Source organism: Equus quagga, unplaced genomic scaffold, assembly GCF_021613505.1.
Source record: "Equus quagga isolate Etosha38 unplaced genomic scaffold, UCLA_HA_Equagga_1.0 203_RagTag, whole genome shotgun sequence".
NCBI lineage: Eukaryota > Metazoa > Chordata > Mammalia > Perissodactyla > Equidae > Equus > Equus quagga.
This window is the reverse complement of record NW_025798627.1, coordinates 9,765,042-9,781,747: the sequence shown is the minus strand read 5'-3', so window position 1 is coordinate 9,781,747 and position 16,706 is coordinate 9,765,042. Positions and strand designations below refer to the sequence as shown.

At 36.9% G+C, this 16,706-nt stretch overlaps 1 protein-coding gene across 2 annotated transcripts in view; it reads right to left on the bottom strand.

The window, feature by feature from the left end:
- LOC124233469 (collagen alpha-2(V) chain) overlaps window positions 1-16,706 on the bottom strand; it is a 402,012-nt gene that overhangs the window by 41,177 nt on the left and 344,129 nt on the right. For both annotated transcript variants that reach the window (XM_046650583.1, XM_046650582.1), the window contains 10 exons: window positions 13,201-13,311; window positions 11,777-11,854; window positions 9,603-9,647; window positions 8,549-8,602; window positions 8,093-8,146; window positions 6,963-7,016; window positions 4,018-4,071; window positions 3,001-3,054; window positions 1,795-1,839; window positions 1,266-1,319 (listed from right to left, as the gene is read on the bottom strand). In XM_046650583.1, the coding sequence (XP_046506539.1) occupies window positions 1,266-1,319; window positions 1,795-1,839; window positions 3,001-3,054; window positions 4,018-4,071; window positions 6,963-7,016; window positions 8,093-8,146; window positions 8,549-8,602; window positions 9,603-9,647; window positions 11,777-11,854; window positions 13,201-13,311 (603 nt within the window). The remainder of the gene's footprint in view (window positions 1-1,265; window positions 1,320-1,794; window positions 1,840-3,000; window positions 3,055-4,017; window positions 4,072-6,962; window positions 7,017-8,092; window positions 8,147-8,548; window positions 8,603-9,602; window positions 9,648-11,776; window positions 11,855-13,200; window positions 13,312-16,706) is intronic.

Below are 16,706 nucleotides of genomic sequence, written 5' to 3'. Positions count from 1 at the left end.
TAACTGGATTGAGGAAGTGCTTTTTCTGAAAAAAGAGATAAGAGACTATATACCAAAAGAGCTACAAGTCCTATACATGAAGTAGAGTCAGGATCCCAGAGAGAATGGATTGGACAAGGTCCTAAAGGTACAGGATTGAGAGGGAAAGGACATAAAGTTGGAGAACTTTAATGATATGGAAGTACTCTCCCGTGATACACATTTAACACCATGATAAAGATGCTAGGAGATGGTGTTAATGTGGGAAATGGTTTTTGGAAGCTTGGAAACAGCAATGGCCCACACTAAGTGAAGTAGAAAAGCCAGAACTGCTTTTGCAGATGGTAGGAGGAAGAACAGAGAAGTAAACGTACTAGAATGGATATATTATGGAAGGCTGAATAAGGCAACAGCTGAATCTATTCTACAATATTCTCTGCATTTCTCTCCTCACTTACCAAGTTGATAAGGAATGGCCTATTGAGTTCTCCCAAGTCGGGGTCCTGACTTTGGTACCATTGAGAAGCTTTAAGGTGGTTGTCTTCTGTGGGGTAGCAGTAGGGGATATTGTAAAACTGGGATTCCTAAAACTAATGGGGATAATAGGATCTCAAAATAATGGAGGCCAGGTGGCAGTCTTTAATTGTTAAGAGCAAAGTGGGTGCAATGTAATGAACTGCAAGTTTGAAGTATCAGCAAGTGTAGCCTGACCTTCAGAGAGCTGTGAAGAGGATTAATAGAATACGCCCCCACCTAGGTTCAAGGTACACAGGCAGACAGCAAGGGGATTTCTCAATTTGTACAGTTAAAATAGATCAAGGACAGATGATCAGGAGACTCAGCTCTTCTAAAGGGTATGTTCATAGTACTTACCTTTTAGGATTGTGATGAAAATGAAATAAAAGACGTTTGGAAGAATGCTTGGCATATAATAAGTGCTTGATAAATTTTACCTATTATTATAATGTTCTTGCTATTCCAAAGTGTATGTTTTTTCATGAACTATATTCCATGCCACTATATGTTTTCATTATTATCTTAATTTCTTTATTACAACAAGTAGGCAAAAAATGTACTGTGGTTATGCAAGATGTTAACGATAACAGAAGCTAGGTAAAGGGTACACGGCAACTCTCTACACTATCTTCGCAACTTTTCTGTAAACCTAAATTTATTTCAAAATGAAAAGTAAAAAAACTAAAATTAAAACAGGCGACCAGTACTGTTATTCTCATTTAAAAAGCATACTCAGTAAAGTATTTGAGAGTTGAAATACACATACTTACAGGAGCACCCTGCGGCCCAAGCCTCCCTCTCTCTCCCGGCATTCCCCTCGGACCCTGAAGATGAGAGAGAAAAGCCATCCATTGAAGCATCTTATCTGAACTCTAGGGGAGTTTGATTATACTACTCAATCCAATTGAGACTCAATATAATTGGCTACCAATCAATAGTATATCTTGGGGCAATTTTGGGTTTGAAAAAGTCTCCACCTGTGGAGATACATACCCTATACCACTCACCTAAATAGATCACACCTAGCCTAGCTTTAATAGACTGAATATACAATAATCCTGAATTTAATCACTGAATACAGAAAAAGAATAAAGGCATTAACAGCTAAGAAAAACAATGAAATGCAGGAAGCCATTTCTATGTGAAGGATACAGTTCTTACAGTGTGTTTGCCTGTCAACTGGTAATCAAGATTATTTCACCAGCTAACATATGTTCTCCATGTCCTTTTTTTCCATTTAAACATTTTCAATATAATCTAAAAAGCAAAGAAATAACAAAGAATTAAATTGATACATACCATAGGTCCCATGGCACCCATTGGACCAGTTGGGCCAGCTTCACCCTAAAGCAAAAATGAGATCACATTACAATATGAGAACCCTACAACTGATACTCACATCATTTTGCTCCATGTGTGTATCATTTTAAAGGCATATTTTCAAAGTGGGCATTTGAAAGGCATATTCAATGAAGGGCCTCAAAATTCTGTTGTATTACCTTTTCTCAAAATGCAATGGAAATTTAGTTTCCCTAGAAATAAGTCTAAAATAAAATTGAGGACTTCAACAAGACCGATGGAACTATCACACCTAGACACATTAGTAAGTACAAAAAGTAGTTATTTGTCTATGTCTGATAATATTTCAGGTGAGGTAAAACTTTACAAAGCTAAAATTGACTGTAAAATTCCTTCAAGATATATTATAGGAAGTCTAGAAATAACAATTTTAAAGCCAAATGCTTTTCCACATATGTATTTCATGATACTTCTCATAAAAAGTCCTTTCACTCCTTTGATGTTTTCTCTCTCTCTAGAAACATAAACAAATTTTAAGAAGAAACTATGGCCAAAAGCCCCTGGAATTAAAAGTGTATTGAATAATGGGGCTACTGAACCATCTAAACCTCTCAGATATTTGTTTGTTTGGTTGGTTTTTTTTTTTTTTGAGGAAGATTAGCCCTGAGCTAACATCTGCTGCCAATCCTCCTCTTTTTGCTGAGGAAGACTGGCCCTGAGCTAACATCCATGCCCATCTTCCTCTACTTTATATGTGGGACGACTACCACAGCATGGCTTAACAAGCAGTGCCATGTCCGTACCTGGGATCCAAACCGGTAAACCCAGGGCCACCAAAGCAGAACGTGTGAACTTAACGACTGTGCCACTGGGCCAGCCCCTCTCTCAGATATTTGTAAAGAAGAAAAAAGAGTGAATGTGTTTCAGAGAGTGGATTCATAGTGCCATCTTCGTGTACAGACAACACTCATGCTGCATGGCAGAAACCCAGTGGTTATTCTTGGTGGCAAAGTTAGGTCATGTCATGTAGTCTGGTAAATCTATTTCCACTTATCTATGAAAAATTACATTTATCTACCTAACTATTCATTTTTTTATAATCCTCTTTCCTCCAGAATTATTTAAGATAGTTCTGAAAAAAATTTAGGGACTTGAAGCAGAACCGAAACACTGTAGCAAGGTTATTTTGAAGTATTATACAATTACCTTGGAACCAGTTGCTCCAACTTCACCTTTCGGGCCTTCAAGACCTTTGTGTCCCTGAGAAGAAAAATATAAATTTATATTTTACTGCTCTTTTAATTCTCAGACATGTAAAAGGAGAATCAAAAATAAGCTCACAGAAGAAAGTACCTTACGAAACGGATCTCAAATTTAAAGTTGTTATTCAAAATGTTTCCAAATTCTCAACGTTTTTTGAAAATCTATTCCAAGAAAATTAAAGTAGGGTTTCCCCCTTTAAATAGCATTTTCGATTTGCAACGTTCTCACCTTTTAAATTTTTGTGACTTCATAGAAATTAAATTTATAGCTACAAATAAAGAACTTATGGTGGCTTTAAAGAAAACAAACACTTATAAAGTTTATATAGTTATGCAATGTGGATTATATCCAGGTGTGATATTCAAAATATTTAATAACTAGTACAGCAGCAAGCATTCTAACCAGAAACTCAACCACTCAACACAGAGGCCAGCCACTGCATACTGAGTGAATATCAGCCATGCTTTTGGATAGCTAGACATGTACTTTCCACATATGCACATAACATATAATAGTTACATACGAATTCTCTTGAGTTACAGACAGAGAAGCATTCTATGGCCTTCCTAGTGTGGGTTGATGGGCCCCTCCTGCGATCTAGTGCACTCTCTAGTATCATGCCATTTATTCCACTACGTAATAATTGCCTATTTTCTTAACTGTATCCCTTATTGGCCTGAAGTTGAAAGCCATGGACACTTCTCATTTATCGCAGTGTCCTCTTTTGTAGCTGAATACCCAGTTCCTAGTAAGAACTCAAAATTTATTTGTTTATAGAATCAAATACAATTTAAAGGAAATGTAAAAAAATTGTGATTTTGGTAGCCACAGATGACCACTACAACCACAGCCAGTTAAGGACGATTGACAAAAGAATTGTAAAGATTTTGAAGGTAATGCTCCCCAGACCCTATTCAGTAAGCCACAGTATCTGAAAGAATTACAAAGGATTGAACTTACTCGGTGACCCTTCAGGCCTGGAAGACCAGGAGCCCCAGGAAATCCTCGCGCTCCCTATAAAAAAAAAGAAAAACTAGATAAGGCATTTCAGAGTCATTAATAAAAATAAATTGTTTAATAGCCTTTTTTGCAGCAAAAAAATATCTGGTACATGGTTTTTTGACACCAAACCAGAGAAGAGAAAGGAGTAGTACACTTTTATCTATCCAAATACATCTAGATGATCAAAAATGAGCAAGGCAAATACACTGTTAGAAATGGAAACATGACTGACACAGAGACATGGATTAATGCCACGTATTGATTTCATGATATTTTCAAATGATATCACTGTGTATTATAATTAGTAGCAGAAAAACCAAAACAAACTAAACCAAACCAAAAATAAGAAAATAAGCATGTTCAGTGTCTAAATCAACTAGGTCAAGGTAGAGGAAAAAATTCAGGAGAGGAACTTAGGGAAAACTATGCTTCCCTTCCTTTATATTGTGTTTTATTTGTGGTACAAGAATAAACACATTTGCAACAAGCCAATGTGTTTTATTTTCTCTGAACTTCTAAATATTGGCAGTAGAATATGATTAGAAAGACTATTTTAAAATACAATCAGAAATTTTTTAAATTAAAAGGTTCAGGAGAAGCTTGTGGATTTGTGACTGTTTAAAAAACTAATTGAGGAATGAAACATCCAGCAGAAAGGAAAGTCAAGAAATACAAAGAGAATGGGTTGGTTCCTTGACTCAATATCCGTTAATTTTATGCATCCTTCACCTAAGCATACCTAACAAAAAAAATAGAGATCAAATTCAAATGGTATGACTATTTGAAAAGGTACTTGAAACTTTTTCCTCATACTCCCTTAAAATACATAAGGACCCAGTGACTTAATTATTCACTTATTCTCATTGCCCACATTAACTAGGTTTCAAATTGAATTCCATTACTACTGGCACCAGTAGACTGAGCACCTTGATGGTATAGATTGATGCTATCCATTATTATTATTAATATGCATATCCCTGACACTTAGCTTTATGTATGATTAGTCGGCATCCAATGAATAATCATTAAATAAACAACTGAATGAAGAAATGGTTTAACACTTTTCTTCACACTCATAGTGCTTCTCCTAAACCTTTCTTAAGGAACTTCTCTTGCGTTAGCACAATCTCACACGGATGGCAAAATCCTTCTGTTCTGCATTATCATAGCCTTCACTTACTGTTAATTAAATGAATGAGTAAGTAACTCAATAAATGAACTCCATATGATAAAAGCAAAGCAATAATTCCTGTGTGACCTCTTGCAGGGGAAATGGTTCTGGAGTGTTTTGAGGGGGTTATCACAGTAAAGGCACATCAAACCAACTCTCTGAACAAACAAAGTTCCACTAATTCTTCTGTTTACACAGCCCTGCTTAGGAATTCTTTCCCTTCAAGAACTCCCTTTAAGTTTTTCCACTGGAATGCTCCCCTTTACTGAGATTTGTCTCCCCTCCGTCTCGAGCAGGAAACTCAGTACACATCTATCTAAGCCTATAGGGGAATTACTGAGCTATGTTATTTCAAATAATTAGTTAACTTTTGAGTTTTTGTGGTCTGCAAGGGAATTCTCATGTGATTACATATCTCTAATATAACAGGAAAATGAACCAGATGTGCTAGTGCTCATAAAAGTTTCTCATTCTGCTGACCCAAGACTGTCATCACTGCCCAATCACACATCGTTGCACTGCACTTGCAGAGTGCATCTGTGACATGCTGGCAGGGCACGTTTCCTCCCCATGGAAGGCCCATGCTGGGAATATGTGCAAGAGTGCAGCAGGAAGGGAGGTTTGAATCTGGATTGGTTGACATGGACATCTGTGTTAATGACTAAACCGCATGCCTTTGCCTGCATTGACTTTCCAGGCTGATGGGGGAGGAAAGGAAAGAGAGAGAGCAGGGAGCTGGGGGATTGGTTTTATATTTGAAACTCAGTAATCCTTAGAGCCCTGTAAACTCCCTTAAAAGATCAGCATTCATTTGTTTAAAAAAAGCCTACCATTGAAACTCATCAATTTTCAGAAAGTAAACGGAGAGTAATTCAGTACTGGTGGATGTATTGAGTAGTAGAAATATAAGGAAATTATAGGAAATATAATAAGTAAGAGGCTGAATCAGTGTCGGGGATGTTGGACAAGGAGAAACTTTAAGAGCAAGAATGTTAGAGGATTTTTGCTTGATTATCATTCTCTATTTTTCCCCATTGCCTGTGTAGCATATTCCAGGGGAAGGCCTATCAGAGCGATGTGAGTGAGGACAGAAAGGTGGCTTCAGAGTATGGCCAAGTGGCCCAAGTCCTGAATTCTGGTGGAGTGGGTTGCCAGGGACCTGTCCTTGTAGTGAGCTAAGGGAGAAGAAAACAGCTGTGTTAGAAGCGCTGGCGATCAGTGTATCTTAGCATAAGATTTTAGGGCCCAGAATATCAATCAAAAATTTCAGCCAACATTAGGGTTTGGGGCGCAGTCAAAGAAGCATCTTGTCTACGATTTATTGTCCCTAGCAGATGAAAAACAAATCAATAAACTCTCTTTCAAGCTGTTGTATTTGACATGTGAATAATACAAAATAAAAATATTAAGAAGATAAATGAGATTAAGATGTAAATTATAAATAGGTCAGGCTGGTGACTTATCTGAAAATTGGATACTCAATTTGGAGTGAATCTACGTTAGGTTATAATTCTCTGCCTCTAGATGGGTCATTCATATGGTGGCAATGCAAAGAGGGAATTGGAGTTATCTGTCAGTCTAGCAAAATGTCCTGTTTCACAATGACAGAAGAAAACATGTCTTGGTGAAAGTGTCTAATGCACATCCAAACAATGAATTGTGAGTTAACTTTAATGTTCTTTATTTTTTTATGTTTGTGTCTATGTCATTGTATTGATAAGTATAAACTTACCGGAGATCCTGCAAATCCCACTTCACCAGGATTTCCATTTCTACCAGGTTCACCCTTTATGGAAAAAAAACAAGATTGGCAGAAGCAAAAAGGGATTAAAATGTTCCCATCTGAGACTAGATGACAAATCAAATGCAGATGAAAAGTCTTCCTTAGAAAGCTCGTCCCAATGCTCTCAACAGCGTAAAAATACTGAGTTCTATTCCTGATGTTAACCCAGTCTAGCAAGTCAGCTTGTAGAGGCTTCATTAATTTATCCAGAAGAAGAAGCGGTTATAAATTATACTGGTGGCCTAGCTCACCATTTTATAAACATCAAAATTTACACACATATATGCCATGAAATTCTCTCTCAACATGTGGCACTGAATTAAAAGAGTGTTCCTTAAAATACTACTTGCCAATTCTTTTCTTGTGACGAAAAGAAATTATGAATTACCAGAGACATTTTCTGTATGGCCAAATTCAATGCAATCTGCTTAAATAAATGTCACGACACACAAAGAGAAAATACATATTTGGTTTAGTATCACACAGAAATTAACGGTCTACCCATGATTTTATCCTCAATTTTGGTACAACTAAGAAAAGAATCTAGAAAAGCCAATCTGTTGTTGCACTCTGTCTTTTGATCATAGGTTCTTAATGTTAAAATCTGAAGTTGAGTTTTAACTGTATTAAAGTCCAATTGAAGAAATAACTTTTTCAGCATAGGAGAGCAACATCGACACTATCCTACTAACACATTTAAAAAGTCCATTTGATGAAGACCTTATAATGATGTTTTGCCATCAGAGTAAGGCGTCTTTCCTTAAGTTCACTTGAGAGATTTGACCAGCGAAGGTTGTAGCTATTGTGACAACAATTCTAGCATCTCATGGAGAAATCACAATGGAAAACCTGACAATTGCAGGGAAAGAGAGAGTACCTAATAATATAATACCATCAAATTAAGACACTTCTAGGTTTTGTTAAATTCCATTCTGAGTTCTCCAGTTTTGATTGAATTTAATGGGAGCTAAAAGTGGGGGACATGAAATAAGCATTAATGAATAATATTTATGTTAATACCGCAGCCCTTCCTTAGCCTCTTTTAAAATTTCAAAGCAAAGTGAAGAAAGGCAGCTTACATCTTCACCAGGTTTTCCAGGAGGGCCCTCTGGTCCACGTGCACCAATTGGACCCTAATCACAAAACAAAACAAAAGGAAAAAAGGATATTTACCTATGTTTACCTAAACCTACCAATGATATAATCCAAAATATTATTGAGACAAATGAAAAATATCAGAGAAAATAGCTTTGTTAATATTCTGAATTTTATGTTGTATCCCTTCGATTATGTGCTCAGCGGGAAAAATGTTTAATTTCACAAATGCAAATATCTCAGCACTGTCTGACACTCTGAATTTAAATACTTGGCCACAAGAAACATATAGCTTAAGCACAGTCCATAATACAGTGCTCCTGAACCGGACTGTAACTTCTTGATACATTATGAAAGAGCTGGTAAAATAAATAACTCATGACATCATTACCATGGTGGACCCATATTTAACTGGGTCTACATGCTTACTTGACATTTACCATTGGTCCAGGTTCACCAGGTTCACCAGGAGGCCCTGCAGGGCCAACACCACCCTAAAATTGAGAATAAATTATACGTATAGAAATTATATATACAAACCAAAGGAAAAAAGAATACTAAATCCTATAATCTCTGCAGTATATTGCCATTGTTCAAAATGCTGGCTGCCCCACTCTCCAGCTGTGTGACTTTGGGTTAGTTACTTAATCTCTCTATATCTCAATTTCCTAATCTGAGAAATATGAAAGGAGGATAATATGGTACCTACTTCATCAGGCTGTTACAGCTCTTTAGATAACTAACACATGTTAAGAATCTAGAATAGTGCTGGCACAGAGTGAGTGTTCAATCAATGGTAGTCATCATGATCACTATCATCATTGTCTACTTCTTCATCATCATCAACAATACAATTTCTAGTAACCAATGGCAGTAATATAAAATGGCAAGAAGTAAAACCCCACACACATGATAATGACAACATGGTATCTTTGACTGAGCTAAGAATTCTTCTCTTGCTTTGTTTTGAAAAATCATTTCCTACTGCCTGTCAAATCACTACAAAAATTCAAATAACTCTCCATCACTATTTTATTGGTATTTGATAGGCTATAGAAAAAAAGTACAGTATTATGTTCTTTTTAAAGATTCCATAGAGTGATCATCTGGCCTGTTATTTCTAATAATACCATGCAGTGATGGCCTTCTATGGTCTGATTTCACAGCCTCAGAGCTGGCACATAACCAATTATGAAAATTTCATCATGACATGAGATAATTATTTCAAAAGCAAAGGCACGTAAAAATTCTTTGTATTGGAGGTCAGTCACATAAAGAAACGAGGTGATAAAACTTTAGCCGCATTAAGAAACTCTAAAAAACATACTGCATATATTTCTAAGTGAGCGAAAATTAATTGAATACAGCTCATTCAAAGTGAGCATTATAATATGCAATTTAAAGGCCAGTCAAATGCATCATGTCATAGAGACCTTATTTATATGTTTTTCTCATTTTTGCTACAGTATATAATTTAATTATGAAAAGACTTACTTGCTGCCCTTGTAAACCTTGAGGTCCCCTTGGGCCAACAGGACCCTTAAAAACAAATGAAAAGAAAAGTTGCATAGTATTCATGACAATTAACTCAAAGATTACAATAATATTGAATTGGCTTTAGAATCAGAAAAAGTGAAGCTTTGACAGTGGAAGATGATGACATTCTCCATCTGTACTCATCTGGAATGCAGCTCAATGCAAGAAGATCAAGGCCTGGACAACATTTGGGATGCTTTTATACACCTCCTCAGTGTCATAAAGAGAAATAAAGAATATGTCTGTACACACTCAATGTCTCTGAGACGAGAACACTTGCATGCTTAAGAGGTGTTCTGTGAAAACAGAACATCTGACAAAAGAAAAATCTTGGCAGGCATAAAACAGTTATCAAACTATTTAATTCTTCAGTTTCACGGCAGATAACTCTTATAAATTACATGAGCAAGTTGAATTAAAGGCTTATGAAACCATCAACAATAATGACTAGATCATTTTAAATGAACTTTAAAATTATCTGGGACACTGAGTTTTCTGGATTATGTCTTTCTTGGATAACATACATTTCAAATATCCACACAGGCTTTCCCTAGTTAAACATGAAATGATTACACTGAGGCATAACAAATGGAAGAAAAGGAAAATGCAATTTAAAAAACTTTGCTAATATATGTCTATACAATTTTTTTTTTTTTTTTTTAAAGATTTTATTTTTTCCTTTTTCTCCCAAAAGCCCCCCGGTACATAGTTGTGTATTCTTCGTTGTGGGTTCTTCTAGTTGTGGCATGTGGGACGCTGCCTCAGCGTGGTCTGATGAGCAGTGCCATGTCCGCGCCTAGGATTCGAACCAACGAAACACTGGGCCGCCTGCAGCGGAGCGCGCGAACTTAACCACTCGGCCACGGGGCCAGCCCCATGTCTATACAATTTTTTAAATGTCACACTTTAAAAAGTGATATCAATTAGGGGCCGGTTCAGTGGCACAGTGGTTAAGTTCACATGTTCCACTTTGGCAACTCAGGGTTTGCCGGTTCAGATCCCAGGTGCAGACTTATGCACTACTTATCAAGCCATGCTGTGGCAGGCATCCCACATATAAAGTGGAGGAAGATGGGCACTGATCTTAGCTCGGAGCCAGTCTTCCTCAGCAAAAAAGAGGAGGATTGGTGACAGATCTTGGCTAAGGGCTAATCTCTCTCAAAAAAAGAAAGTAATATCAATCAAATCAAAATCAAGTTTGTTCTTACTGCAAAAACTTAAATTTCTGTTTTGAATTGATCATATTTTTAGCTAGTAAGAAATTAGAAGCTTCATTAAAATATATATATGTAATTTGAACGTCAAATGGAAGAAAACTCATATTTTCAGAAAATTATCCCAAGATAATCATTGAATTAGACCATAAGGTTTGTGACTTAAAAAACAGACAAACAATATTTAAGTTACTCATAATGCTGGTCTGAAGGGTGGGTAAAAGGAGTGGTTATCTATGTGGTCTGTCTTTACACTTCTTATTGCCTGAAATTCCATTAATCTGGGATGCTTTTGAATTATGAGCAAAAAAGCATGGGAGAAGTGGTTTGAAAAGTGTGAATTCATTCAGTGACATTGCATTATTCCAAATACTCAGGTTAAAGTACTTGCCCAGAGAAAAATGGTAATCTTTCTGGCTGTTCAAGAAATTCAAAGAGGATGGAGATGGTCAGCAGGCCCAGCAAGGAAACTTTAGCATTGTTGTCATAAGCAGCCAGAGAATATTAAGATAAGTAGGAAATTATGAAAATAAAAACTGGCAAATTTTCCCGTTTCAAAATTTTGCCAAATCACCGCTTCTAACAACACCATGAAGCAGTTTTTTTAACTATTAAAAAAGGACAGTTTTGTTGTGGTAGAGGTGGTTACGTGTTTTAAAATCTTTTATTTGCTTCGACTATTAAGTGAAATATACAGACAGCCTTTCATTAACGTTGACAAATACTTTGCACAGCTATGAATGGGATATCACTGGGCTTTTAAGTGGTACGTATCAGGGTTTGATAAATAAATTGAATGAATGGATGGATAGATATGTTTAAGAAGATACCTATTACTTCTTAATTAGCTAACTCAAACCTCTCTTTTTATAATGATTTTTCCACAAGTACTTTGATTATCAGTGAATTTGCACTTACCACAGATCCAGGCATGAGTCCTACTTGACTTCCAAGTCCGGATTTTTCATCCAGCCCGGCCATCTGAGCTGAAAATGGCTGTAAAAGTAATGTGTTGACATCATTTCCACAGTAAAAGACATACATCAACATACTTACTAAGCTGAGAGATGCACATTCTCTGGGATTCTTATAGAATAGCTCTCCTGAGAATCATTTAAACTTTTGACTTTAAAGCAAGGAAAAAGATTCAAGTTGTTTTTCATTGAACCATCTTCCTCAGAGAGTGTTTTATGACCATGTGGCTTCAGAATGACTACTGCAAAGGGCAAATGTCTGATACCTGATAAAAGCATGGATCATTCTGATAAGTACTTAGCCAGTCTAACTGATCTCAGGTTTAAATCTCTTTATCTGATTTCCTCCCACAGTTAAAGCATGCCAGACATCAGAACAAAGCCTAAAAGATGCCTTTAAAACATGTGTCCTAAGGATTCCAGATTCCATTTCAGACTATTTTACTTAGACAGCATTCTACTGTCTTTGTCCACGGCCAGTAAACTTTAAACCGTATTTATGTAAGTTGATAAAAATTTTATAATCCTTCTAATGAATGCCTGAATGTTCCAAGAATTGGCAACAGTTTTGCCTATTCTCTTTCACTTCTAAAAAACTCTGGTAACCCAACTGGCCAAAATTGTCCATATACATTCCAGGAGCTCTATTAATTTCCAGATTTTAGTGGGAAAAAATGTGCTTATTGTTTAAAAAGTAAATTGACAATTCCATCTACAATCAGTTGAGAAACAAATGTACTAACTGTTGTAAAACAAAAATTGCATTTCAGGGCTCCATATGTTTCCTTCTTATGCCATGCAGTCCACTCATAAATCCCCTATGTCTGCCACTGGGAATTCAAACAGGCAGGTATAGAAAGACATTTTGTTTTATTTTACTTCTGGTAGGAAACGGAAATTCAGTAAACAATAAGATAGCATTTTTAGTGTCAACTCATCGGTCCTTTCATATATATCATCATGGACATGCCATCCTTCCTTGATGTGGAGGACATGACACAGATTTCATCAGTATTCTGAGCCTAGAGAACAGCAGAAGGATAGAGACACATCTCTCTTTTCAACTTGTAGTGGGGACGACGTTAATGGCCCTTTAGAATCAACAGAAAGAAAAAATTCAGAGACTCCAGTACTGACATTGAGAAATACAAATAATTTGAAGCAACACTTTAAAAAAATGCTACTTAGAATTTTCCAACAATTCCCTGTGGATTTCTTAGTTTCACCATTGTTCATAGCAGCACTAAACTAACTGAGCTGCTCTTACAGTCAAGGGTCAACATCTAAACTAATACAATTTAAAATCAGAGCAACAAATCAAAAACAAAATTTATCTAAATATGACCTTGAACAATGCACACAACTCACCCTGCTCATGCCATCAGGTCCTGGGTGAGATGGATGTCCAGGAGGCCCCGGGGCACCAGGTTGACCAGGAACACCTGGTTCTCCATCAATTCCCTGAGGACCACGAGGACCCTGGAAAAGCAAGTCAATGGAAATCAGAACCCATTGCCAAATATGTACTTAGTAGAAAGCTAAAAGCACAGACTTCTTGATGGAGATGAAGTGTTCAACTATGACATTCTGGAAAAGGCAAAACTATGGAGACATTAAAAAGATGAGTGGTTGCCAGGGGTTGAGGTGAGGATGAGGGGATGAATAGGCACAGCACAGATTTTTAGGGCAGTGAAAATACTGTGTATGATCCAATAGTGATGGATACATTCATTATACACTTGTCCAAACCTGTAGAATCTACAACACCAAGAGTAAACCCTATCGTAAACTATAGACTCCGATGGGGGATGTTGATAATGGTGATGGCTATGCATGTATGAAGGAAGAGGGTATATGGGACCTCTCTGTACCTTCCTCTCAATTTTGATGTGAATTTAAAACTTCTCTTAAAAAAAAAAAACAGTCTTACAAAAGAATAGTAATCTAGCCACTATGGAAGTTTCATCAGCTATGCTGACACTGCTGATTTCAGCACTGGTCACAGCCTCTTCCATCAGGACGTGACACATTCTCAGTAAGAATTTTACCCTTGATGTGTTAAATGCCTAGTAATCAGCCTTCTTGGAATAATTATAAAATTGTATTCAGTTCATCAGTATTCTGGAAGAAGCTTCCTTATTTGGTTGAGTTTTGCTATCCAAGCGTATTTAATGGACAATTTTTAAATTTACTTGTCTGTCTTGGATTACAGTTAACTATGGAGGTGACTGTTTAAACTCCCCCCAGGGGAAAAAAATATGAAGGACACTTGATTGGAGTTTGTGGTTTTCGTCATCTTTCTAATTTTTTAATGCTTCGCATAGTTCCTGGCACATAGTAGACACGCAATATATGCTTATTACATTTTCACATTTCAATCTCTTTACTCTAGTACTTGCAGTCTGGCACGCTTTATTTTCCTTGCCACCCGGAAGGTAGACCAGACCAATGAGAAACAGAGGGAAAGGCACAGTGACCCAGCCAAGTCTAGTTCTCAGAGAAGTGAGCAATGATTTCTAGCTGCCAAATTCCACCCTCCTCCTAACCCACATTCTGAAGGCAGCTTGGGGAACAGCCACGTCCTCAGTTCTGGAAATGCTCTGTCCCCTAACCTCATCATTCCCACAAGCCTTGTTAAGTATTCTCTGGCTTTTTAACCCTGAAAAGTCTTAACAGACTTTAGAAGGAAAGACAAGACTAAAGAACTCAAAAGTTAACGTAACGTTTATAATTAGAAGCACAGATCGAGGAAAATAGTACACGAAGTGAAGTTTCATAGTAAACTTTAATAAATAGTAACCTTAATGCCTAAACATGAGAATACCTACTAGTCCATCATAAGCAATCAAAATACAGCTGATACAGCAGCAGGAGTAAATATAAGACAAGCTGAGGTGGGAGAGGGGACAGTTTGCAATATGACGGTTTTGGGAGAGGTGGCATAATAGCTATTCAGAAATTTAATATATTTTAATATATTCAAACATACCTATAGATGTTTTTACTTCCTGGAAGAGTAGAATAAATTAACAAATTTACCTATTCAAACAGAAGTAGATAGCCTGAAAAACTCACATTTTGAAACATCATTTCCCAGAAAATTATTCTCATCCTTTAAAAATCAAGGCCTTTCTGACTCCTAAACCACTGACAACTCATTGAACTCTTTTTATTATACATAATGGAGGCTGATTTTAATTGCTATCTAGGATTCCTGGATTATATGCACATGGGCAACAGGAACTGGGAATGTATAATGTCGGTGGTAGCATAGACAAAGCAGTAGTCTGACCTACTCCTACAGCCTCGTGTGGGAAACTTTTAACGTGTTTTTGAAATGTGAAATTGCTAATTGATAACCAGGTATTGTTATATACAAAAAATGAGCTAAAACATTATCGCTGCTCCCAAAGAGATTTCTAAAGACAAAATCAAAGACTACATTTAGTGACCATGGGAGTAGAGAGAGGTTTGGGTAACATTACTCCTCAAAAAATGTTGTCCTCTCTCCAGCCCTCTGCTATTAATAATCATATTTCAAAGTCAGCTCTGAAGATAGCCTACTTTTTCATTGACTTCATGAGGCATTCTATGTCTCCCTGGCATCTCCTCTAAATAGCCTACATGACTTACTCTTATACAAACTGAGATTAAAATTCATAATAGCTTGTGAAAATTATCCAAAATTAAGTGAACATAATAACCAAGATTATACATGAAAACAAGAAAAAATATTATAATACATGAACATATTTACTGATAAATATTGAAAACAAAAATTATAATTTGGGAATCCACTAAAATATATATTTTCACATTTCCAAGTGAGTTGAAGCACAAAAATTTTATAATAAGCTAAATGTGCTATTTATAAGCATTCCCTCCCATCCCCCAGGATACTCTAGCATCTCAGGAAGCAATCTACAATAAAAAGTACTTGTAGATCGCCACTAGGTGGCGACCTTTAAACGTCCACAAGCGGAAAGGAATACCAATAACCCAGAATCGTCGAGAACTTTATTCACTGCTGGTTAATAGTAACACACACACACACAAATTAGGAAATGTTAGAGTAGATGAAAACTGGTGTATTTCTCATTTTACAGATGAGGAAGCAGACCTATAGAGGTTAACTGTCGTGTGCAATTAGAACTCAGCGCACCCTTGGCTGTCTATCTCCTGACGGGTTGCTAGTTTGTCACTATGAAGTACCAGGACAACGCACTTAAAACTAAGGAGCTGTGATGAGAGACAGCCATGAGGATCATCGTCTAGTAATGAAGGTTTTGTGAGAGTATCTCTATACCAGTAGTTGTCAATCCTGAGCAATTTTTGCCCCCAGAGGAATTGGAAACATTGAGACATTGTTAGTTGTCACCATTGTATGAGGGAGAGGTAGGTGTTGCTACTGGTATCCAGTGGGTAGAAGTCAGGAATGCTGTCAAACATCCTATAATGCATAAGGGATTATCGGCCCCAAATACCAGTGGTGTTGAGGTTGAGAAACCAGGCTGCACATTGTGAACCTACTGTAGTGTTTGATGGTAACAGAAGTAGGGGGAGAAAAACGGTGTTTGTGATTGCAGCACCATCCTATATTGTGCCAGCCATAGCTTTAGTCCCAGGAAGCAGCTCCTGCAAGTCTTGGGATGTGAGGTAAAACATTCTACCTACGGGTATTTCGTGACATCAAACCGCTATCTTAAAATTGGCCGTAGTGGGAGTATTTACACCAGGGAAATCAGCAAAAGCTACAGGCATCTTTTTTTTTTTCTTTTTAATGAGTCAGTTGTTAAACACTTTCCATCACACCACTGCTTGCTAGGATTAAGAGAGGAACAGATTTCCTACTTGGGTATCTGCCAGGATTGTCT